The 26,113-nt window shown below is 37.6% G+C and overlaps 1 protein-coding gene across 1 annotated transcript in view; it reads right to left on the minus strand.

The window, feature by feature from the left end:
- Window positions 1–1,036: 1,036 nt before the first annotated feature.
- The window catches only part of TRAPPC10 (trafficking protein particle complex subunit 10), a 37,411-nt gene continuing 12,334 nt past the window's right edge, over window positions 1,037–26,113 (minus strand). The window contains exons 5-23 of the mRNA XM_056493330.1: window positions 25,391–25,586; window positions 24,174–24,285; window positions 22,925–23,172; window positions 21,078–21,224; window positions 19,299–19,413; window positions 18,765–18,841; window positions 16,835–16,926; window positions 15,553–15,693; window positions 14,615–14,727; window positions 13,079–13,593; window positions 10,556–10,697; window positions 9,179–9,337; window positions 8,302–8,531; window positions 7,390–7,490; window positions 6,920–7,046; window positions 6,064–6,234; window positions 4,506–4,683; window positions 3,904–4,098; window positions 1,037–3,104 (exon numbers count right to left, since the gene is read on the minus strand). Of these exons, the coding sequence (XP_056349305.1) occupies window positions 2,866–3,104; window positions 3,904–4,098; window positions 4,506–4,683; window positions 6,064–6,234; window positions 6,920–7,046; window positions 7,390–7,490; window positions 8,302–8,531; window positions 9,179–9,337; window positions 10,556–10,697; window positions 13,079–13,593; window positions 14,615–14,727; window positions 15,553–15,693; window positions 16,835–16,926; window positions 18,765–18,841; window positions 19,299–19,413; window positions 21,078–21,224; window positions 22,925–23,172; window positions 24,174–24,285; window positions 25,391–25,586 (3,298 nt within the window). The 3' untranslated portion in view covers window positions 1,037–2,865. The remainder of the gene's footprint in view (window positions 3,105–3,903; window positions 4,099–4,505; window positions 4,684–6,063; window positions 6,235–6,919; window positions 7,047–7,389; window positions 7,491–8,301; window positions 8,532–9,178; window positions 9,338–10,555; window positions 10,698–13,078; window positions 13,594–14,614; window positions 14,728–15,552; window positions 15,694–16,834; window positions 16,927–18,764; window positions 18,842–19,298; window positions 19,414–21,077; window positions 21,225–22,924; window positions 23,173–24,173; window positions 24,286–25,390; window positions 25,587–26,113) is intronic.

Genomic DNA, 26,113 nt, shown 5'->3' on the forward strand with positions numbered 1-26,113 from the left:
ATGGGAACCCACAGAAAAAAAAGTTCCTCAGGTTATGTAGATTCATATTAGGTTTGGAAAACCCAGATCTCTCCCCAGGAAGGGAATTCTTCATGTCTCATGCAAGACTGGGGCATGCACCACCTGCTGAGGGAGAGTTCCAAAAGGTGTCACGGGCTGCTTTGGGGTCCTTGGTGGTCTCAATCCCCCCTCTCTTTGTCTTGCCTGTTCCTTGACCCCACTGCTGGACCTGCACTGGGGGCTGTGGACCTGAACAGCAAAACTGGCACCAGAAAGATGCTGCCCTACCTTCATTTGGATGGTTATTGGTGTTTGAGGCACAGCAATCCATTAAATCCTGTTCCTTCAACTGGGTCCTCAGATAATCACTCACAGGTGTTAAAACAGTGTTGCAAAATGTGGAATTCATCAAAATTAAGTCAGGATGTTCTTTGATGGCCGATCTTTGCATACTTTCAAGCCTAATCAGCAAGGAAGAATTAACTGGTGGTACAGAGAGCAGTGTCCCTTAGTTATGGATATCCTGGAACTAACGAGCTGTAATGATGCAGTAAATCAAGATATGAATGTATGTTTTATGAAAATGTTGCTAACTTGCCAAAAGACTCAGGTCCAGGTACCCTATAACTGAATTATCTCCATTATAATACTTTAAGTCAGATCTACAGGGGAAAAAAGACCCTGCCCAGGTGAAAACCCTTCCCTGGAGGATGCACAGAAATCAGCTGGGATTACACAACTTTTGTGGAAATTATTAACCATTCATAATAGAGGGGCTGTACCTGAGAGGTTGCCAACACTGAATTTCTGTGTATAAATAATAGCAGGAAAAGTCTGGAGGGGTGTGTTGGATTTGTGGAATACCGTGGTGCCTTCAGGCTTGTACAACTCTGAAATAAATAATCAATGTCTCCCTTGAGTGCATAATTGCACACCAGATACCAAATCTCATTTTTGCAGACAAAAGCAGCTTTAGTTAAAACAGATGAAGCAATCACTCCAGACCAAAGAGAACTCACAGCAGCAGAGAAGTTGATTTCTTTTTAAAACATGTATATTTAGAACTGTAACGCTTACAATTTCATTAAACAATCTTAGTACAATGTGTTTAATCTAACAGTATATTACAGAACAATGTGAAAAATGATTTAATAGCAAACCATGAAAATGGAATTAATAATACCTGCAGTGTCAAAGTCACTAACTTGTTACCTTTTCCAGTCAAAGAATCCCAGCAGTCATTCGCACTAAATGATGCTTTGGGTTTTATCCAGAATAAAATGGTATGATTTCCACAGAGAAGGGGCATTCCTTCACAGAAAGAAGATGCATAATAGAACATTTTCAGCTAGCAGGTCTACTTTATACATCTATTTAGAATTTTTAAATAAAAAATAAAATTAAAGTAAAATGTTTAGGCCAGTGTAGCGTGCCTATTTATTTTTCAACTTACTTGCGGTTCTTTTTGGAAAGAGGATTTGGTTTTTATTTCCCCTTTGTAATTTAGCAGAAGAAAAGAAAATAATAACAATGAATTTGTCTAATGAGCAGCTCCTCACTTTAGTTTTGCTGACAAGTATTTGTCATGGGACTGTTTCCTCTGTGGAGTCTGTTGACAACGCACCATTATAGATCTGCAAGTAGAAAAGGTCATTCTCACATTAAATGCACAAGTTTCAATATCAGAAGCAGGACATCAGAAGAAGTTGTAATTTTTCCAGTCACAGGTGAATTTGCAACATTCACAAAAATTACACTTTTTTTTTTTTACATTTTTCGTATTTACATTTCAGATATAAATAATGAAATTCTTTAAGTTACATGTTTTAACTTTGCTTCACGATTATTCTACATCTGCAAGCTTTCCTGTATCAAACCAACCCCCTTCTTTCATCATGAATGCACAAGTCTGGCCTCTAATCAGTAATAATTACATTAAGCCTTTATGATGAAAGGTTGACTGTTCAAGTATCACATCATACTGAAATTTTTGCCCCAACTTAGAAATTGGGGCAGCAAACCAAGCCACTTGGAAATGGTAACAAAAGAAATTAATCTGGGAACTAAATAAGCCAAATAATTTATTATTATTAAATTCTATCAGTATCTTTCTTTGGTAAGAAATACGCAAGAGGATAACCCAAAGCCCATCCCAAAAAAAAAAAAATCATGTAATATGTGACATCACAGTGTCTACTCTGTGAAGGAGAAAGCCTCAGAAAATTAAGGAATTTTGTTCAGTTAAGATTGTTTATAGCAGTAGCTCTTCCATGCATCTAAGTATGCAAATGATGGAAGTTTAATATAAAATTGCAATGGCAGGAATTAACAATGATCAAACAAACAAACAAAATAAAACCAAACCAGAAAAGCAACTGTTACACCAGTGAATGTCTTATTGTATGCTCTGTTATGTTTCTGGCACATGTGTGGAAAAGCCTGTAAATTATTACATAAAAAATTCAAGATTTGGATAATTACATCATCCAACTCTACATTCTAAAATATGTAGGAAGCATGAAACAAATCTTTCAGCTGCCTGACAAAAATAAAGAAGTGGTCCAAAGATTTGGATTTTTTGCTTTTTGTTGCCCTGTGTTGGTTGTTGTGATGCAGGGATGTGACTGCAGGGAGAAAACCCAATAGCTGACACAAAACATACTAAAGTGGCAATATAAACTAGCTGACACAAGCCTCACTGTACACTGAAATCGATACAATTGTCTGGTGCTTCCATGGCCAGTACTGCCGGGTGCCACAGGTCTCCTTGGAGTTAATGTTGCAACGCAGACTGAGCAGGTCATTATCCCATAAAGTGCTTTCATATCCAGTTCCTGACAGGCTCCTGGTCTCCACTCCGAGCTGTCACGTGACATTGACCTCCAGAACGTGGTCGTCCTTGCTGGGAATGACAAGGATTTGCATCCCTGTGCTGCTGTTGAAGACCTGGCCCGGGGAGAAGGGCTGGAGCCGGGGCATGGGCAGGCCCTTGTGCTCCCCGCTGGCTGTGGAATGCAGGCTGCCCCTGCTCCTGATGCTGCTGCTGTCAGCCTGCTCATCCACATTCTTGTCCACAGACAGGTTATCATTTTCAATCCAGCTATCTGTTTGAAAACAAAGCAAAAAAAATGGAGTTTTATTCTGCCAGTTCACTCTAAAAGGTCATTTCAGAGCTCTGACAGCCAGCTGAACACATGTTCACAGTTATTGATCATCTCTGCTGAGGTGCACACTTTTGGCCAGCACCAGATGTAACAGAGTGAATTATATTGGTTTCAAAGGAAATTTTAGTAGCATGACCTCACATCTGTCACAACCTAGAAGGATGCACACTGGCAGCAGCTCCATTGACAAAAACTATATTGCTTCTATGAGTGAATTCTCACTGCAGCTCTGGGACTACTCATCAGTATAGATAAATACTCTACATGGCTGTGGTGATTTAAACTCTGCATCTAATCTAATGCCCCAAATTTTCAGCAGTTCTTTTATTTCACATTCAATCCCTTGAAAACTGGGAAAAAATTTCAAAGCTAATGGAAGACACTATTTAGAGAAAATGGAACTCTAGGATTAGAGGGTTATCAAACAGTTTTCACTTCATTATAAATCCAGTGACAACTGATTTACATACTAATCTTTAAAGGAAATGTAAGAGAACAATGTATTTATTATTCCTCCTCAGAGATTTAGGTGGCAACCCAAATTCAAAGTTCCCATTAGAGCAAGTTTCAATTTAGGACTGTGAGTGAAGGTAGCAAAGACACCTCTGAGTACCTGGTCCATAAATTACTGAGTCCATATATTGTCAGTGTATTTCTTGCTTTGCTTTTCTCTTTACTCAAAAACACAGGAAAAGCAGAGTAATTTCTGTAAGTAGCCACGTAGTCAAAATGTCCTTACCAGCATCAAGCTGCATGGAGTGAGCAGAATGGTGAGGGAGGTATTTAAACAATCTGACATCAGGGAAAGGCAGATACCCAGCAAACAGTGGCATCACTTCCATGTGGACTTTGTGAATTGCTCGAGGTGCTACAGGCATAGAAATCACTCCAGAGCTTTTTCCACACACTGCCCAGTTACTACTGTTGTCAACAACTGCAAGAATAAAGAGAAAACACTATAAAGATATTCTGTGGTAAAAATGGAGAACCCTCAGTATAGTTTTAGAGCACTTTGAAAATCTGCATTTTAGCAACATCTAAAAGCCCACCAGCTTTTATGTGTGAGGAGCTGTGCAAGGGAAGAAAACAGCCCTACACAGAAGGGACCATAGTTGGGCCTCAAGCATGTATCCATCCAGTCTGAAGAACATTTCTATTCCACTGGAAGGCAGATTAATGAGGAGAAAATAAAATATTCCCAGTCTAGCAAAATGAAAACTGCTTTACTAAACAGCTGTACCCACAATAAAGGAATTTATGCCATAACAAGTCTGGCAGATGTCACTGTCAAGAAAAAATTAGGGGGAAATTTATCAAAATGCTTAAGAAAAATACTCTTACCTTCATACATAAGTTTTGTTGTGCAATATCCATCTGATTCTGTTAATGCTTCATCTCTGTCAACCTCGGAGAGCTCAACAAGCCGGGTGATGGACACCTCTAAGGAGCAGAGTGAGCCTGTTTTACAGTACTCTGCATCCAAGGGTGGGAAGATTTCAGTTTTCACATGGTACAATGTCTGTCAGGAAGAAAACAGTGCTGTTACCAAGAAACAAGGGGTGTTTTATTTGTGTTTAAATTGAACTGGACAATGGGTGCAGTACCAACTTCACATGTAACAGACACATCCTGTTAAATCTTCTTAATGCAAGAATCACTTAATAAGCAATGTTCACTTCATTATTTTGCTCAGTTTAAGAAAATCACAGAACATGGAATCCTGGAATGCTGTGCAATACTAGAGACCTTAAAGATCAATCTGGTTCCAACCCACTTGCCATGGGCAGTGACACCTTCCACTAGATCTAATAAAATTTGATTCAATCTATTTTTGATAACAGCAGTGAAAATAAAACTTTTTCCTTCACTTCTGTACTTTAACACAGCCTTTCAATGCTCCTAAATGGACACAAATCTTACTATTTAAACAGTTTTTATCAGTTTCTTAGCTCCTCCCTTTACAGACCCATCCCTCAGGTTCTGACTAATACAGAACTATTTCATCCCTCTTCCTTTTATTGTCCCTGGAATAACAGTGCCCAATTCAAAGAACTGATTCTTAATTCCTACAAAATTAAATATCTACCAGAAAACCCCCACTGTTTCACACAGGTAGTTGTCTTTTAAAACTCCAGAAAGATGCTGATAGAGGTGCCAAAAATGCCATTAGGAAAACAAACACCTGAAATGTGATTGATGCCAGCTTGCAACAAGCAGGTAGAAAACATTGAAAACAGACAAAAGGATTTAAAAAACAAGAGTCTTCTCATGATGCTGCTTTTACCCAAGCAGCACAAAGGGTAACACTGAGTTTAGAGATCATACTAAATAATGTTGGTAAAACTTCCTATTTAAGGAATTCTACCTAGCATATGAGCTTCCTAGCTGATCAAAGGAATAAAAAGTTTGTCCATAAAGGGGAAGAAGAAACGTTTCAGATAATGGCCTGGAAAATGCTAAATATTTCATTAGAGGAGCTCATCTCAAGCACTGCAAAAAACTACTCAGATGCTTTCAATAGCAAAGATATTTTGGAAATTGCAATTTGCTTTGGAGAGCACAATCTTAAGCCATCAGGGAAAAAGCAGCTCAGTAAGCTGCAGACAATCTCCATGGCACCAACCCAGGAAGGTGAAAACAGTAAAAAAATGGAACATGATTAAGCAAAGTGTTTCGGCCCTCATCACATTTCTGTGGTAAGAATATGATTCCACTACATCACATCAGGCTGCAGTTCTGTCACTCACAAACTGGCTTTTTAATTATTCTAGTAGGTATCAACCTCATGATATAATAATAATTAGAATTTTTCTAATATATTTCTTGATTTTCCCCTTTCACTTATTAGGAAACCATATTCAGTTAAGATATGCTACCCTATACTTAGAAGAGTACTTACAAAAAAATTTTCCACTTGGAATTCATAAGTGAACGGCTTCAAGGTAAGAGACTGTTCTTCAGAGGTAGCTGGACAAAAGCTGACTGAAAACAGGCACTGCAAGGAGAGAGGAAGCTCTTTTGTCCACTTCAATTCCCATACAAAGAATATTGATTGCTTACTGTACACCACCTGAAAGAGAATGTTTAGAGTGTTAGCTGCTTCCTTTCTCTGAGAAAGAAGGTGAAATGCACATATGCATGTTACTGGTATAAACTGGTACAGTTTATAGAAACAAACTCAATAAATCATCAGGGAAATATGCAACAAAATGACAAACAGTGAATCTTTTTCACAACAAGGAAGGATCTTTTTCACTGTCAGAATCAAACGTTTCAAGAGGAAACACTTTGCATTCAGTGAAGTAAAGTTCAATTTCATATTTGAAAATATTTAAATCAAAAGTGAAATGTAATAGAATTATTATTATGTTCTTATATACCTTTTCTAGGCACCAAGAGTGAACATTTTAATATGTTCAGATGAGGCTGAAAGAAACTTCAGGGTTACCCAGGGAACTTATGGATGCTCCATCCCTGGAAGTGCTCAAGGCCAGGTTGGATGGGGTTCTGAGCAACCTAGTCCAGTGGAAGGTGTCCCTGTCCAGGGCAGAGGACTGGAACTGGATCATCTTCAAATCCCCTTCCAACCCAAACCATTCTATGATTCTATGGTAAGAAACTGTTCTGCAACTCAACTGGTTTACAGCTGTATTTAATTGGAAAACTGTCTCTACCTGATTTTTTTTTCCTAAAACCCAATAACAATCTGCAACCATAAGATGAATAAATTGAATAAGCCAGCAAGTGAATTTTACCTGTTGAGATGCAGGGTTGAGAGGTACCAGCTGCAAATCTGTACACTCAGCAGAATTTTTTAGGCTGTAGTCTGAAAGCTGGAAACAGAGTTCTGACAAATTCTGTACGCAGACCTGCACATATTTCCTGAAAAACACAACACAGTTTTCTCAATGAAAACTGAAGAGTTACACTGGGAGAGTCCATGTCCATAAAACAAGGCTGTAAAACATCCTCCTTCACATTAAACAAAAGAACTTCACAGAAACAGGATAACTGGGTTCATCCTGTGGTCTTATTTCCAAAACCACTAATTTGTTTTATTGTCATGAAAGAACACAAGAGGAAATGCACAAGCTTCCAGGGGGAAGACAGTAAAAGCCCAACTTATATATTTAAAAAAAAAGGCTGCTATAAATATGAGTGATGAAACCCCAGCTCCATACTTTATAAGAAGAAAGAAACAATAAATAAATAATGAGTACATTACCGTTTGCCAGCTGACAACAAGGAATGCTTGGCATTAAAGGGTATGCAGAATGTTAATGCAATAATAGTGGAGTAAATCGACCAAGGACAATCAATGGTCACCTAAAGGAAAAAGGGAACACAGTTCTTATTTGTAATGGTCTTTGGCACAATGATTTTGCTTTTCTTCTCATAAGTGAAACTTTTCTCATCAAATGTCTATATCTAATGCATTCAGGAGGGAGAGAAATAATTTAAAAAAAAAAGTCAATGCGTAAAAACTAATCAGAAAAAATATAGGGTTTTGTTTGCCTGTGAGTGGGATATGAAATCTCAAAGAGCTTTTCCTTTAAGAACTGACATACTCAGTTCTAAAGACTATAAATTAAGGAAGGGGAATAGAAGAAAAGATAAAAGGACACCAATGGCATCTTCATACAAAAACCTGGTAAAGGTCAATATCAAATAAACTGCTGTAAGATCTATTATTTAAATGTCTTTATAATAATCTAATATATTAAATACAAGCTCAAAACATTTTAAAAAATGCATTTAATGTATATTTATTTTAATTTGAAGCAGCACCCTTGACTTCATCTTTCCCATTAATCTGAATCTGGAATTAAAAGACTACCTTGTTATCTTTTACAATGACACAGGTACCCTCCATGCTTTATAAACTGTGTTAGAACACTAAAAGTTAGATTACTAGCCAAGGGAACAGTTGACAATTTATTAACCAGCGTGTATATTTTTGCCTATATTTACGATTTCTTTACATCTGAACATTTGGTATGATTTTTGCATGTATGTCTTTTGAAGGAAATTAAGTTCCACACAAGCAAGTTCCTCCTCACCACCACTTCTATTTTGTGAAGTGTTTACCCCTGTGATCAAATACATTTCATAATAAAAAAGTTAAGCTACATCTTACTTTTTGGTCAACAGTAGCCATGCAGTTGTCCTGTTTCTGCTTCTCTTTGTTTTTTCTGTGATTTTCTTTATTTGCAGTATTTTCCTTCTCCACTGCAGATTCCGTGGCTGATGGCAAATACATAACTTCTAGTTCAAATTCAATCACATGGTAAGCAGGAGCCACTGGCAAGCTGATGCTTGTGATCTTCTCAGAAGACTGAATCCTTAATGATGACTCTGAAATCTTTTCTATAATGTGTAGAATGGAAAAAAAAAGAAAATCATAGAAAAATATGTGGTGCCATAACCACTTTGCAAAAGCAGCAATGAGAAACCATGTTAAAAAACTCCACAGTAACCTCTTCAAACCAGCTATAATCTGCACATGTTAAATAGTTAACTTCCCAGGAGTAATGCTCTAGCCTTCTTTAACTGCAGGAAGGTAACCACCACATATTATTCCATGTAATAAAAAGCTCCTTCTAATGTTCAGGAAATAACTGAAAGACCAATTTAATAAAAGACTTCAAACCAGCTGAAGAGCTATTTAAGCCCATAATATGACAATTATTCAAGTTTTTACAAAGTTAAGTCCCATAATTTCACTTCAAGCAACCTGGGACACACACACATGTAGCAGTGTCACGTGCCTTCTGGATTTCATCAATGGAAGTAAAATTGTCCAGCTGTGTTTGCCAAAGTTCATACTACTACTTTGAGGGTGAAAATTTAAGACCTTTCTTGCACTGAAGTTCTCAGCTGCAAATCCCTAAAACTGTTAGTAATGACTATTGACAAACAGTGTCAGTGTTCTTAATAGTGTAAGTACAGGTTGCTTCAGGATGACTGAACTTGCCAGGCTTTTAAAGAGTATCCATTTTCAGTTCCTGGCTTACCCCTGGTGTTGGAGAAGATGACAGCCTTGCTCTCAGGGTGGTACAGGATGGGCATGGCATCTGCATTGCTGAGCTGCAGAGTGTCCCCACTCTTCATGGTGTAGTGACCTGTGGTCACTGTGAACTTCACCTTCTGGGGAATGCCAGCCAAAAGGCTTTCTGAAGGACAGAGCAGCAACTGTTAACACATTCCAGCACATGGTTACAATGCACTAAAGCTTGTTAGCAGACTGTCACACACTGGGGTAACTTACAAGCGTGGGGTTTTGGTGTTACGGTACAAACTAAACCCAGCTCAGATACAACTTTTGGGGAAACCACTTACTTCAGCCTGAGAGCCCAAACCCACTGCATCTTGGATGGCTTAGATGAGCTGTCTCTCTAGCACAGATTTCAGTGAAATACAACAACCCCAAAGAATTTACTAAGCTTTTAAAGTTCTTCAGGTTGCAGACAGCTCCGTGTTTTCACACCTGTGATTCCAGTCATACCCAGGTGCTCTATTTACATGATCAGCACTACAAGAATGCCAGTGTGCACACAGAATCACAGCAATCAGTTTCACAGGAGTCCCTAATTTGATTTATGCCCAATTTGCCACACACTGCTACCTGGAATGCCAGCACAAAATCCATATTAACTCCTCAGCTGCCACACTCATTAGCAAATCATTATTAACTTCCATTTATATACCCTAATAAACACTACAACAACTAGTGTTCAGCTGTCCCTGAAACCAATGGATGGATTCAGTAATCATTTTTATTACATTTATATTATTGCCTCTAGTAGAGAATCCCATTTTTTACTTATTTCTTGTAAATATCAAAGAGACTGTAGCATTAAGTTAGGAGGAATTTCTTCACAGAAAGGGAGAATACACATTGGAATGGGCTGCTCAGTGGTCACTGTCCCTGGAGGTGTTTAAAGGTAAGACTGGATGTGGCACTCAGTGCCATGATCTGGGTGACAAGGTGGTGTTTGGCCATAGGTTAGACCCAATCCCAAGGTCTTTTCCAACCTAATTGATCTGTGATCATGACCATTAAGGAGCTTGGTCAATTAAAAATGTAAATATTCACTTCTAATCAGTGTGGCAGCTCAAATCACACCTGATATATCAGTGACACTACATGTTCAAATCAATGTTCAAAAGTGACACTATGTCCACAGCCACGCACTGGAATCAGTTGTTCAAAACCAGCCATCACTGACAGGACATTACAATGGATAATTTGAAAAGCAAGGTTGTATTTTAGACTCACAATGCAAACTAAGGCAAGCTGAGTAACACTGAAGCCATGAAACACTTTCTCTAGTCCCACAGGAACACAAGAGCAATCAGCAAAGCAGCTTCAGCACAGCCAGTGTACCTACCAGTCATGGGCTCCACTTTGAGCTGGGGCTCCTGGGAGTACACGTCGTACTGCACGATGGGGTAGATGTGGAGAAGGACAAACTGCACCTTTCCCACTGAAGTGCACAGCTGCCTCAGCGTGTATGTCCCAGGTTCTTTGGCCTTGGAAGAAAAACATTTGAATGGTTTTTTTTTAAGTTTAGGGAAACACTTCTAAAACAAGCCCTCTACTAAAGAACAGCATGTTCCCATCTCATTTTTATCAGGTACTTTGGGTCAGTAAATTAAAACTGCAGATTTCAGAGAACTCAGTTTTCTGAGTAAATAACAAGATTTACACAAAGGAGCACCTTTTGCCCAATTAAAATTGAAGCTCTGTCTGATTCAAGAGAAAACATCATAATTAACAAGTACTAATAATCAGGATAACTAATATGGTAGCTATGCTGTCAGTTTGTTACTTTGGGTGTGTTTTGCCACGTTTGTTGGTTGATTCCCCCCAAAGTGCAACATATAAGAAAAAACATTATTAAGTACCTAAACAATACCTGTGCTTATTTGGCTAATTGATAAAAACAATTATAAAAACCTAGAGCATTTACATAAGGCACAGCTTTCAGCTCCAGCCATTGATTTCACACACTCCCCACCACACATCCTGAGTCAATGTTTACAAGAAAGTAACACATACATATTTAATTTCCAACTCTTCCCATACACTAAGTAATGAGATTCTGGATGTTTCTCAATAAGATTAAAAACAAAAGCAAATCTGTAACACCTTCTAGTATATTTATTCTTGATTCTATTTGCTCTTAGGGACTGCTATGGAATGGGAAGTGTTTTCTTTTTTTGATGTGCCACTTTCCAAGTGGAATACATAAATACCAATGCTGGGTAGAATTAAGTAAGTCTACAAGTTATGGAGAAAAGCTGTACCAACTCAACAGTCAAACCTCATACAGTTATTTACACGGCAAATCCAGACTGAAATTCAGTATTATGCATTTTGACATTAAAGTCACTACATTTTAGCTCTAAAAACCAGAAAAGCATGAGTAAATTAATACATAATATATTTTAAATCTTAACATGGGATGGAAATACTGGTCTAAAGAATTTAGAAAATGCTTTCTGATCTGTTTTCAGGCATGGAAAAATTGGAAGATTGTTGTCAGCATAAATAATGCTAATCATCAGTGTAAGGTCTACAGAAAGGATCAAACTCCCTCTGGGTCATAGAAGCACAGTCATTCCTCTTCCTGCAGAAGTGGTGCAATAAACATTACTTTAAGAAAATTCAGAAAACAAGCTGTCAGCAGTTTCTATCCTCTGGCCAGCTGTGTAATCCAGCAGAAGTGACACAGTGTATTACTACAATGATAATGGATTTCTAGTAAATATTTTGTAAATACTGCAGCTCAAATCTAGAAAGGCTTTCATTGTTTTATCTAATACTACACTGTTAAAATTATAATGTGCTCAGATTTTCCCTTTAAGGACAGGTGAATCATGCCTGAAACAACTATATTGTGGGATTCATACTGAGCAGTCTTCTCATACAAAGTTATTTTCTTGAAAGCAAGGTTGGAAAAATAGCAAAGTTATAAAAGTAAGGCTGTCCATCCTCCAGTGGCCAGCAGATTCACAGCAGAACCAAGCAAATTCAAAACAGAGATCTAGCTTTTCATCCATCTCTTCTCCTGGTGTTTCCAATTGCATCCTGATCCCAGTAACCCCAAATGCCAGCTCAGTGCAGTCCCTAACAGCTTTCTTCTAGTAATGCTCCTTCATCTGAAATCCAGTTTTACATACATGTGAATTCATATGGCATTTCCAGCCACCAAGGCCTCTGGTCCAAATCCCATTAACCTGTCCCAATCCTTTGAAAGGATGAGAAGCCTCAGAAGTTAGGTCAGAAGATAGCTCAAATGACTGTACTGCCATTCCACAGATGATAACTAGTAATTAATCAGTCAGTCAACTTAGTTAGATGATGACTTATGGGGACAATTTTAATTCTAACATCTTCTAAATTCAAATACTTGTAGCTGATCTTAAATTCTTGCAGGTAGGTTTACTACATCTCCCAAGTAAAAACCTCTGGAGAGAAGAAAAAACCCTCTGTCAACCAAATTCAACCACAAAATCAATTACTGAAGGGCTAGAAAAAGAATTCATATCAAAGCTTTTAGGTATCATTCTGGATGACCTCAACAGTGCAGGCAGACTTCATGAGAAGTACATTATACATATTGAATATGAATTTATCAGTTTCATTTTTGGCAGCAATAGTCAAGATGCTTAAAAATAAGTTTAGGAAGGCTGACTCAAATGATTTCAAGTAGAAGAGTCATCTATATGTTTTAGCATAAACACAACAGCATCCTTTCAAAGAAAATGATGGCACAGAACAACAAAAAGCTGCAAGGGGAATGGGTGATCCAAGTGTAACTGGAAGCAATGCACAACACTCTTCCTCAGCCAGCATTTCCAGTTTCTCTGTCGAGAGTGCTACAACCACCCAGCCACAAAAAGCATACCTGAATATTGAAGGTTATTGTATTGTCCCCTGGCTCCAGGGTCAAGTTGCTGCACTTCAACACGTGAGCCCCATCCTCCAGAGTGAGCCCCGAGGGCAGGTCCAGGGAGCTGCTGCTCTCCTGCCTGCGCAGCAGCATGTGCGCGTTCTTGCAGATGATCCCCGCCGTGTTCAGAGAGTTGTCCGAGGGGCTCCGCTCGTACATCTCACACAGCTCCAGGGCTGGCAGGCTGTTTCTGGACAAAGGCAAGCCTGCAATTTCGCTTGGGAAGCTGATGACACCGTTGGAAGTTTTGTGCTTGGTGAGCCACTCGGCTGTTTTCCTGTAGCTGTTCTTCTCAATGCTGAAGTGAACGTGGATGGCGACCTGGTCCACCTGGACAGGGATGGGCATTTGGCTCAGCAAAGTCAACTCGATGGACAACTTTCCACCCACGTGGACAACAGCATTTGGAGGGTCAAAATGCAGAGTTTTCAGCTGGGCAAAGGAGTGCATAGGCAATATAACCTTTTGACCTGGAAAGACAAAAACAGGGATTTTATCACTCTCCAGTGCTGCTGGAGATGAGCAAAATTTTTCTCTTAAAAATGCAATCCCTAGAATTAAAGGGATCAACAACTTTTCAACAATGAATCATCTCACAACAAATCAATGCTTTCCAATTTTTTATCTTCTGTGAGAGTTAAATGATGCTGAGATTTGTTTTCCAACAGTTATTTAGACTACAATTTCTATTTCCAGGCTATTAAAAACAACAGAATTAAGAGAGATTGCCATAGCAGAGGTTGAACATTTCACTACTACAGAACACAGTAGTATTAAGTGACCAACTTCCCAGAGCTTGTACAAGTTTAAGAAAGTAATAATCAAGCTGGTGCCTTGAGCCAGCAGCTCTGCTATGCAAGGGATTTTCATTCTGTTTTCTACATTCCAAAAACAACCCTAAGGCAGTACCTAAAATTAATTAAGAATCAAATCTAAAGTAACGTATTACTTATGGTACATCTAATTATTAAGAAAAAAATTCTGCATAAAAATAAGCAGTCTTCAGATCTACAGGAAGTATTTAATATTAATTTGAATTATGATTAATACCTGACAAGAAGATATTACTGAAGCAGCATGAAGAATAAAGAGAGGAAAGGGGATGGACAAAATAATAAGCTGCAAGTGGATGAGCACAGATCTAACATCAAAATCCAGGAAGTACCATCACAGAGCTGCCACTTGCATGCCAGCAGTGAGAGACAATGATAGGTTAGGAATTGAAAAAACTTGACACACAGTAAGTTATGGGCTATTAAAGCAGAGCAACATAACTGAAGGAAAACAAAGATGTTGCAGTATTCAGTATGAAAATGTTAATTATCCTTTCATCTTTGACTATTCTTAGTTAGTGTAGAATTATAAATGTTTTAAAAAACACAAGCTCAGAAATTATACACAAAATAATGAACCCAGGCAGAAGAAGCCTCCTCATCTACCTCTAGGGGACAACCAAATTGGAGTAGCTGAAGTTTCAAGACCCAGACTTACCTTGGTTCTCTGCTTGCTGATTGGTAAAATCTAGTATTTCTTGGCAAAATCTTTTACGTTCCTCTTCTGTTAAGTGATTATCACCAGCTAAAAGGCTGCTTGTTTGGAGATAACTGATGAAGTTACGGAAACAGGATGTAGAAACCCACAACAGTTATAAATTTGACTGAAAACAAGACATTCAAGTACTGCTTTTCTGATCTTTAGAGACAGGATCTGCTATTATCATCACTGCACTTTTCCACTAGAAAACAAACAATGGAAGATTTACCATCATCTGAGAGTCCTGCAGAATCTCAATACTAAAAATATAACCTACTAAAAATATGATCCATTATTAACCAGTGCAATCTTGCCTCATCTAAAAAGATTCATGAGCATAGAAAATTCATTATTTGACAACAATCCAGGCCGTGTGCAAGTTAAAGATACAGAGTCTTGCATCACATTGGCCAACATTTAGCACTAAATAATCCTTAGGATTCTATTTCATTTCAATTTACCTGGCTGAGAATCTGCCAGCTGTTACAGCATCACTTACAACTAAGTCATCAGACATTCTTTAAAATTTTAAGTGCTGGGGATATAAATGATCAGTTGAATATTTAGCTAAGAATGCAGTATTACTGGCTCAGAGTCCTTATGCAGAAAAATTTAGGAGTGTTTAAAGTTTAAAAGTGATGTGAGAATTTGCAAAGGAAGCTGACATGTATAGTGTGTTTCTTGTTGTAAAAGCACACAAACCAACAAAAAATCAGCACAACAGAACAACCCCCAAAAACACACTATGGTATCCCATAATTCAGCTGTCTGAGCTCAGACTTAGAATGTCTGGCAGTCTCTACTGTTAAATAAAAGTTAGAGATATGTCAGAAAAATAACCCCAAGCATCATTTCCTCCTGTCTGGATTATTCTGTCTCTGCCTGTTAAAGGATACTTTTCTATCTGCCCAAGCTGCTTCTGACACTCAGCCAGCTGCTTCCTCGTGTGTGTGACCAGCAGTGCCCAGCCCTCAGCAAGGTAGGTTTTCAGTGCTCCTTGGAGATACACCTCTGCCTTCTGGGGACCTTTCTTCCTCCTTGGAAAATGAAAAAAGTGAGCACAGAGCAATGTAAGAACCTTTGCAGCCACGAAAACTCTACATCTTTTCTCAAAGTGCTGATGGGGGAGGAACACTGCAAGTAAATGCAGGACAAACTGCAACCATTATGATCTTTAATTTTCTGATAACAGATCAACACATTGGCTTTCCTTTACTGCAATTCACTTAAGCAAGCAGAACTGCAATTATTGTCATTATTCCATGTCAGTGAAAGGCTCCATATGCAGATCTATCCCAAGCCAGAGCACATGAGGTGAAAGAACCTCCCAGAAATGAAAAAAAAGCCACATAAAGCTTCTGAGAGTTAACTAAAAATTTGCTTACTCAAAAGTTCTAAAGCAGAAGAATACTTAAATGAAAATTTTATCACACACAGCACTTCCATGGCAGTCTTTAAACCTAACATTACTCCCCCTGGTAAAAATTTAATTTAGGATAATCTGTTTCAATGTGGAGATCAGACTGCTTAAGTGGGTGGGAAGCATGCCCCAACATATTTTCCAAAAAAACACATTTATGACTCCCAAATTTTTCCAAATACTAAAAACAAAATGACACAGAAAAATGCAGGAGGTCTTCTCAGTGGATTTGAACAGCAGAACAAAAAATATATTTGGAAATCAGGAATAAAATCACTGTTTCACAGGAGGGGAAACAACCACTTTGCAATGGTAACCTCAAATATTAATTACTCTCCAAAGACATGTTTCCTGGCTTTTTTTAGATAGAGGCAGTCCATATATGTAGTTAAGATAACAACTGCATTTACTATAGCCTGCTTCCTAAGGAGGCTTCTGACTTGTTTCAAAATTCACAGTTATCTTTCCCACCCACCCTTTCCACTTTAGAAGAAAGGATCAAACTAAAGAATATAGGACAGTTAAAGCTAAGAGTACAAAATCATGAGATGAGAATTAAGGTAAAAGAGATTGCTGGTTATCTTTTTTTTTTTTTTTTTTTTTTTTTTTTTTTTTGTAATACAGTCTGAAATAGGGTTTGTTTACATTTTAAAAAATACTTTTTAAAATTCCTGCTTAATTACAGCCTATCTTCCTCAGGGATAATATTCAAACTTTTCAAAGGCAATGCATTTAAGATATTTTAAAGAGTCATTTACATATAAAACTCTGCCAAGTCCTTTCCCACAAGCTTAGCTGAGCGAATTCTTCCAATATTTGTGTACATTTCAATGGTGGCATGGGACAGATCCTGTTTAAAAGAAAAAAACCATTATAAGCTTTATGTATTTTTGGCAGCTGTATGGCTATTTCACACAAATTCATAGCCAGTGACTAAGTTACTGCAACAAAATGCCCAGAATGAGTCACATCTGCCCTGAGCACAAAATATACAGCAGTTTGTAACAGGTCACCTTCACTCCTCCTGCAGCAGGTCATATCCCATATCTGTGAATGCTAAGTTATAATCAGAATAATTATTTTCACAAGAGTGCCTTAAAGGAATTCTGCTTGCATTCTCAAATTGAAGTTTATCTCTCATCTTTAACCTTAATTCCCAATGAAGCCACAGTGACCAAGTGTCACCTTCTTCCCCTTGCTCCCCTTGCCCTAAGCTTTAATACCAGCAGCAAACCTTTCTCACAAAATTATCAGTTCAAACACACACATAGTGTTCAACCACCCAACTTCTTTCCAGAGTCCATAATAATCTCTGGCCAGATTTGTAAAAAAATAAAAAATACATCACATTGTGACAGGATAAAGGGGAATGGCTTCAAACTGAAAAGATTTTTTTTTTTAAAGGTAATATAAATTATCTTAGGTGTGTCTGTAAGTTTTATCTAATTCTCAGCTCTTGTCCACTGAATACAGGGCAAGATTTAATATGGGTATACATAAAATTTATGTATTTACATGATAACTACATAGAAAACCATCTTTAGAGTGTATCTGATACCTGAATTTCTGCTGCACAAAAGTGCAGTTGTAAATACAAAGACAACTTGCAATTCCTCTGGCAAACTATAGACCCCACTTAGTTTCTTAAATTTAGGAAGTTACTGCTGAACTTAGCAGAGATCTTTAGGTGCAAGTTGGAACTGAATAGGTAAGAGAAGCTGGCAACTCTGAAGATTTTAATTCTTATCCAGCTATACAACTAGTCCTATAAATAAATTAAGAACAAAAGTGAAACCCAGAATCTTCAGACAAGATGTTTTGAGACTTTTTCTTTTGATAAAACTTTGTAAAATTGAGTATCACATAGCTTTCATGTTTAAAAAAAAAATAAAAAAAATCCATTTTCTTTCAAGTTTTCTCCAGAAAATCTTATTTGCCATATGCACATGTGAGAAATTTCAAAGGAAAATTATTTAAGAAAAAAAAAACCAAAACCAACTCAACAAAAACTGCCAAACCAAGCCCTCAAAAATCAAACACATTCTTGTAACAGCCAAGAGTTTTCCGTTTTATTTAACAATCTTATATTTGAAAAATAAACCATCAAAACAAAGAAACCTGAAATCATTACAATGGCTCATTACAATGATAGAGAAGCTGTCAGGAAATAAAGATAAACAGTATTAGAATCCTCATTGTGCATCAATCTATGCCAGGTACAATCCTATGTCCCACAGATTATATATTAAAAAAAACAAAAACAAAACAGTATTAATTCAATAATGTAATACTCATTGCAAAATGCAAGCCCAAACCATTTAAAAGGAAGGAAATTCACACATCAATATTCTTCTGGGAAAGAGTCAGTTAATTCTGAATTTGGGATAGTAGAATGACAGCCATGACATTGGCTTTTTTAATAACTAAGTATACATGCCCAGAGATAACAACCTCCAGTTCATAACTGTAAATATTAAAGTTAATGCAAATATTTGAAACTTGGGGCCCCGACAGGATTCCAGCTGTTAAACAAATCAGCCTTGTTGTGCTCAGTGTGCAAGAAATAACCTTTGATATCAAAATATAGAAATACAGATTTATGTCTTCTCAGGTTTGTAAACTTTGGCCCCATTCAATGCACAATGTAAACATGCAAAATCAATATAAATAAGCAAAACTCATACTTACTAAGTAGTGTTTTTCAAAAGCTTCTACAGATGATAAGGCCTCTTTGAGTTTCTTGTAAGGGCTCTGTGATGCATTGGCTTTGGAAAAAAGCAGGACAAGAGGTGTCACTTACAAGCATTCTGAGAACAGCATCCCCCCATAACCCCATCCCTGCTTTTTCTCCAGTAGAAAGTGGAGAGAAAACTAAAAACTAATATCACTTTGTAGCTCCAGGAGCAGATTATCTATTTGTACAAGATAAAGGATGCTCCATTTGTTTTTCCAATAATTTTTATTTTAAATACCTGTCTGGAAGCATTAGGAACTTAATTCAAATCCAGTGCTGTTCAAGATCCTTCACCTAAATGCTAATCAGTGGAAGAGTAAGGAGATTCACTGGTAATTTGAAATACTAAACAGATATTAAAAGAACTTGTAAGAGACAAAATTCTGTCAATGTGTGTGTGTATATGTAGGGATGCTTGAAAATTCTTATTGCTGATGTACTTCTTTGCTATGCATTTCAGACAATGCCAGCTATTGGAAGGACAATACCTGTCTCAGGGCGTTCTGCTCCCAGCCCTGCTAACAGATCCACAGTCCTGTTAAGGTCTTCTGAATTGGGCCCCTTCTCTGACACAAGTCCACACAGGTAACCCAGAGATTTTAACTATAAGAGAAGCCAGATGCTTGATTTCAATAGGCTATAAAATCAATATAAAACTCTTCTTGTTCTACTACAACATTCCATTTTCATTACTTTCATATTATGCTGCTTATAGGATCTCAAAATTAATTGTTATTCTCACAGTATAAAGTAACTAATTTAATTAAGGAACTAAATTGCCCATTAGTTGTTGACTCAAATATAGGAACACATGGCTAAACACACAGATCCCTACATGCAGAACACCTAACCTGAGTAAATCTTTCTGGTTTTCAACATAAACACAAAGCTTCAGATGTTCAGCAGTTATGACCAAAGATTATTTCTAATAGATGTGTCTGTATTTTTACTGAATAATAAGGAAAGCAGGCAAGTCTGCAGCACAGTGATTAGGCAGCTTGCAAATTCACCTGAAGTACTGTATTCAAGTGAAAACCTTCCTGAAAAGGACATTATCACAGCTAACAGTTAATACAATTACCTACCATAAAACCACTTCTAGACAGCAGCTGGTGGCTCAGCACACAGAATACTGTCTTAAAGAAGCTCTTATCTATTGGCCATTTGGTTAATTCACTTAGAAAACTCCATCAGCTAGAAAGGTAAGCTCACAAAAGAATAAAGATCACAGCTTGTCACATTACTCCACACCATAAAAAATGGGGATGGACATTAAACTTTTTTTAAAAAATTATTTTCAACTCCACTTAATTTTGTCACTAGTTGCTTCATTTCTTCATTCAGTCAGTTTCCTTTATTCTGATCTCCACCTCCCTCTTATTTTTTAGCAATAACTCTTCAGGGTGAAGTTTCATTTCCCTGCTTTTGTAATAAAACACGGACCTCAAAGGCTCAATTAGAGGATTTTTAAGTCCATGGAAACATGACCATATTATGATTAAAATAAATAGCAAATATTCTACAGGCTATGCAAACAAGAGGCTGTGTCTTCCAAAGATGCTGGTCTTCAAAAACATCCACAAATACCACAGTAGACTATTTCAGTAGTTTCTGGAGTTTATCTTCTTTCTAAAATGTTTTTCAATAGTGGAAAGCAGCAGCAACCTCAAACATCACTTCTTTCATAGGAACAGAATAAGTGGAACTTGAAATTTAGAGAAACAGTGTAACCAAACTGCATTAGAATATTTATGGCAAAGACTGGTAACTGACAAACTGGAAATTATTTGCCTCTTTCATAAGCCACCAAGTGTAACACCTTCAATGAAGGCAGGGGTCTTACTGCTGTACTAACACACTGGAGAAATAGAGACCTGTGTAAAAAGGCTGTTGTAATCTCTATTTTTAATGGTAAATGCATCCAAATCTGGGCATTTTTTCTGCTGTATGTGAAATTCACATGCTCTCCCTTTCAGTCAACATGGACTGAGCACATTATGGAGTTTAATCAAACTAGTGATAATTATCAAATTAGTGATGAAGAAAGGAGGGGATAGAAAAAGAAGAGGACAAACCCTTGTAATTCCCAGACTTCAAATGACAGAGGAAGAAGTGAATATAAACATGGATGTCTCATCTAGACTAGACTCAAGACAACGTGCAGAACCCAGTATTAAATTCCACAATATAAAGGACAAAATATGTTCCAAGGAAACAAATATTTTATTTCAACACTGTACTACCACCACCCCACATCATTCACTCACCTTCTCCGTGGCATAGCTCCACAGGCCAACTGTGTGGGAAATATTTGCATCTATTTGAGCCCTATCACAGCAGCCCTCTATTCTCTGTAAGACTTCCAAGCAACTCAGAAACACCCAGCAATCCAAAGCTCCAGGAGGAACTGAGACCTGGAGATGAACAGATAAAATTAACTGGGAAATAAACCATCACCAGATGAGAAAATACTTCAGCAAAAGTACTTTTCTTGATACAACACAGCAAAACCTCTTGGAAAAGTTTACTCTCAGAATACACAAAGCACAGCCCAACTCTTGCTGCCTCCTGAATAATTTACATATATTAGCTCACAAAACATATTAACTAGATTTGATACATTCATCAAGATGCAAGAGAAGGAAAGGAAGACTAATAGGTCTTGGAAAAATTCCAGAAGTCTGAAAATTCAGTTTAAAAAAAACAGAGTTAGGAAAAAATTCTGTAAATAGACTGCTACTTTCCTAAGGAGACATCAGTTCTAATCGTGATTGAAATTAAATGCATAAAGAAGTGTTAAAAACCTGGAAAAAATAAATTAGTCTCTAAGATTCCTTCACAAAAATAAACTTATTAATTAAAGGATAAGACATCTTTTATGGACAATTAGTTTAAAAATGGAGATGAAAACAAACAAAGAAACACAAAAAGAGAAAGATAGAGAAAGACAAGAGAGCCTGATACTAGAATTTTTTCAATAATTAAGATAAAGATGACCATAACTGAAGACATGGAATATAGTCACAATAATGGTGGATCAAAATCCTGCTCATAACCATGCATTTTCTTTTAAAAAGACTATAAAAGTCCTAAAACCCATAATAAACTAGGTGATTAATGGGATAAGAAAGTCCAAAGTATGAGCACAATGAACTTAAAGAAATAATAAAGATCTGAATTCTGAAAGAATTTTCAGGAATATATAGATCCTAAGAACAGAGTAGCTTAGATTTCTGCCGTGTGTTCAGTGGTGCCAAGCTACAGTAAGAGGTTTGCCTGCATTAAGAAAAAGGATCACAACAGGGATAAGTACAGGCTGTGCACAGTTAAGTGTCACTGTCTCCCAGGACACTGCATTCAGTTTGGATCACCACAGCAAGACAGCAACAGCAGAAATAAGAGACAGTGCAGAGGAAAAACTCCACTGGGGGACACAGGACAGACATGGGGTGCAGCAAAAAAAGGGAAGTGTAGGAAGTGCCTTCAAACACACAAATCATACTATCTGTGGGAATTAGTTTGAGAGCACAGGAAGGTGTCAGCAAAGCATCTGAAGCAGATTTGCAGTTTTTAAATGCAGATGAACAGATGGAACTTACTACCACGTCAGACAGGCAAAAGTTAGCAGCTGCTGTTATAATGGCACAGATAAAACTAACAGAGCACCCATGGGATGAGGATATGGGTAAGCCACAAAGTGATATTCAGAAATAATCTCTTTTTTTTGGTTACAGGGGATTAGCCTGCATAACAGCATAATAACCATTCTGCCTTATTTCCTTCAATACAACACTGCTATAGATTTAAATTACAGTTCAACAGGCTGGTGATAAATCCATGAAAGAAGCAAGCAAATGACTTCTAGTTTAGAGGATTACTTTCCAGGTGAAGACTAAAACACTTTAACTAAACAGGTTTGGTTCCCAGATGTGATGTCTCCTATTTCTTGCCAAAGACATCCTCAAGGTGACACAATCAACTGCAGCACATCATTTTGCTAACTCCCAGCCAGTGCTCACGGAATGCTGGTCACCCACAGCTAAACTTGAAATATCTTGTTAGGTCATCAGTGGATGAAATGATTCACATAATGGAATTGATAACACTGACTCACTTCCAGCAGCTTCAGTTCCTGCACACAGTTGTGAAGAAGCTCCAGTGCCCGCTGGGAAACCTCCCATGGCCTCTGCAGGAAGATGAGCAGCGTGCACTGCCGAGAGAACAGGTAACTCCGCAGGTCCAGCAGCGTCGCCTCCTGGTTCTGAATCAGCTCTCTCTTCTCCATGTCTATTGGCTTCCGCAGGATTAAACCATTCCAGCTCCTCACTGGCTGGCAGAAAAACGTCAGCCAGTTTGCACCATCTAAGTAAACAAAGGAATATCCAAGAGTCAAGCACTGCTTGCTAGGAAAGCCTCATCATCCTCCCTCCAGAGGCTGTGAGCTGCCTTAGTCCTTCCCAAGTTTATCAGATGGATAAATGACTTAATGTCTTAACTTCAAAAGCAAACCAAAAAACCACCAGAAGTTCCACAGCAAGGCTAGATAACTGAATTTCATATTCAATTCCCATAGGCATTTTGACTTAATTGTGTGTTTGTTATCAGTATAGTGGCAACCAGTTTGTAATTTATTTAATAGCAATTAAGCCTACCTGAAGTTCAAAACAAACAGGCTTTATCTGCTGAAGTATTTCTTACTCAGCCACCATGGATGGATGTGCCCCCACTGCCAGGTACTGCATTGGGTTCAGTCAGCACAAATCTATTTCACTGCAATTATTCCCGCACTATATTTTCACCAGATTCATAAAACATATTAGATTAAAGCTGTTATATAACAGCATGTACTTTAGCTCATTAAAACAGTTTAAAGCTATTTGATACTTCTTGCACAGTAATTTTTCTCGAAAATGAAGTTAAATCTTCTGTAGTGCAGATTAAGCACCTATTTCTACTAAGTTTAGCAGTGATTACCAAACATCTTGTGTAATTTGAGGCAACACTGAATGCACTTTTCCAGGAAGCTCTTTACTGAAAAACCTAGCAGTGAGCTGTAAAAACAGCAGCTGTATCTCAGCCAGATCAATACTTGTGTCATTTCATAGTTCAGGGCTCTTGTTGTAACAATCATCCCAATAGAGCAAAACACAGGTTTTCATTAAAAATTACTTCTAAGCCTCAGAGACCAGAAACAAAATTTTGTTAACACTGTAACTGATGGATACTTGTGTTTGCACACAGCATAAAACAAGAGCACAAACTGCCTGGTGCAGCCTCCCTGTGACTGCCCAAAGCACAGCGCTGCTCAGCACAGTGAGGGAATTCAGGCACACAACATTTATTTCACATTTTCAGACACTTACCACCAGCCCCAAAGTTGACAACATACTGAGAGAACAAGGCATCCAGCTCATCATACTGCACTAGGGCATCCTCAAACTGCTGCAGCATCTCAAAGACAAAGGCCAGCTCTTCCTTTGAGCACACAAGCAATACAGGGAACATGTTATTGACATTATTCATGCCTGGTATTACAGCCTGTCCCCATCTATCCACAGAGCTCCAGGAACTACTATTTCTAATTTTCATTTCACATATATAGAAAAACCTGCCATTGGAGCAGATTTCTTCCCAACCCAGGAAGGTTCACAAAAGGAGATTAAGTCATACAGCTCTGCCAGTAAATTCTGATGTGTATCCAGATCCTGACTGAAGATACTGCTCACAGATCTATTAAAAGTTTGAATTTAAATAAATAAATGAATAAATGCTGAAAACTCATCTCCCATAATAGTACTGATGATTTCCCCTCAGTTTACACTGTGAAGCCATCAACTGCAGCATATCATAAAAGGGTTTTTTGTACACAAAGCCAAACTGCTAAGTAGAAAAGGCCTCCTAATTAGATATATCCTATGCAAAAGATAGCACATGCAGTCAAAGGAGACATGAGGATGTGGTGGAGGAGAGATCACCAGTGTACAGGGACCAGGAAATTCCAAAGGAATCAAGATCTTTTATTTTATCAAACCAGAGGTTCTTGCTTTTCACTAAACCAGCTGAAACAAAATTGTATTTATAACTACATAAAAAATGGAATTTATGGCGCTCTCTATATGGATTACTTCAAAATAGACACTTTTCTAAACATCACCTCCATAAATACTGATAACAATATGAACAAAGAGCAGCATTCATATTAAATACCAAATTGCAATTTTGAGTGTGTATGCACAGTAATGGGACATTTACCCCAAATTCAAGATAAACTACTAAAACACTTTTTAGATTCAATTAATTTGCTTCAATTGAAGTTCATAAAACTTTGACAAGCTTGAAGAGATTCTGCTTTTTTACCAGCAGGAAACTGTATTACTGCATTAACTGCATTAAAAGTTAGCTCAAACCTTCTGCAAACAGGATCCAAAAAGGCTGCTTTTAAACCAGTCTCCATAATTCCTGCCTCAGCCCTCAAACAATGACCGGAAAATTAAAAGTACCAGAAATCCAACCACAACAAAACATCACCATTTTTAAAACTAGGACTCAAGTATTTTCTTCAATATTAAGAGACTCTTACCTGGACCATGAAATACTCGCAGAAGCTCCACCCTGGCTCAGTCCTTTTCTCTCTCAGAGTTCTCATGTCATCTTCAAACTTGCCTAAGTTTTTGGTAAAGGACATGAGAAGCAATGTCCTGAGTTTGGTCAGGAAGGCATTCCAAGATTCCTGAGAACGGGAAGAGTCTTTCAAAGGGTCAGAAAGTACCACACATCTGTAAAGAGATTGTAAAATTGTATTTGAGGAGGAAAATACATAATTCACATATAAATGTCCAGCTGAATACTGTGCATGCCTAACAAACAGAGGCTGAACAACATCTCGTTTTTCATTCCACATTAATCAGAGGTGAAAAACCACAAGGTTGAGGTTATGTTTGTTTGCTTGGAGGCAGCTATGTTGGGGTTTTGAGTTGTTTTTTTTTTTCTTTTTATTTTGGTTGGGCTTGTTAGCTTTTAGAAAATATTTTCATGTGATATAGTTCATGAGAATGTTCAATGTTTTACCCAGAATGAGAACACTACAGCTTTTTTTTTTTTTTTAAGAAGCAAATGGATACATTATTCTAACTACTCAAATATAAGTAATGCTGTAGCTATCCTAGAAAAGAAAAGTCTGCCTAGCAATACAAATCATCAGAACAGAAAATATAGCTATGCCTGATAAAGGCATATAATTTTGTATTATACAAAATACAAATCAGGATCTATTAGATCACATATATTCAGCCTTTCCTAACTC

The sequence above is a fragment of the Oenanthe melanoleuca genome, chromosome 1 (assembly GCF_029582105.1).
Source record: "Oenanthe melanoleuca isolate GR-GAL-2019-014 chromosome 1, OMel1.0, whole genome shotgun sequence".
In the NCBI taxonomy this organism is placed as follows: domain Eukaryota; kingdom Metazoa; phylum Chordata; class Aves; order Passeriformes; family Muscicapidae; genus Oenanthe; species Oenanthe melanoleuca.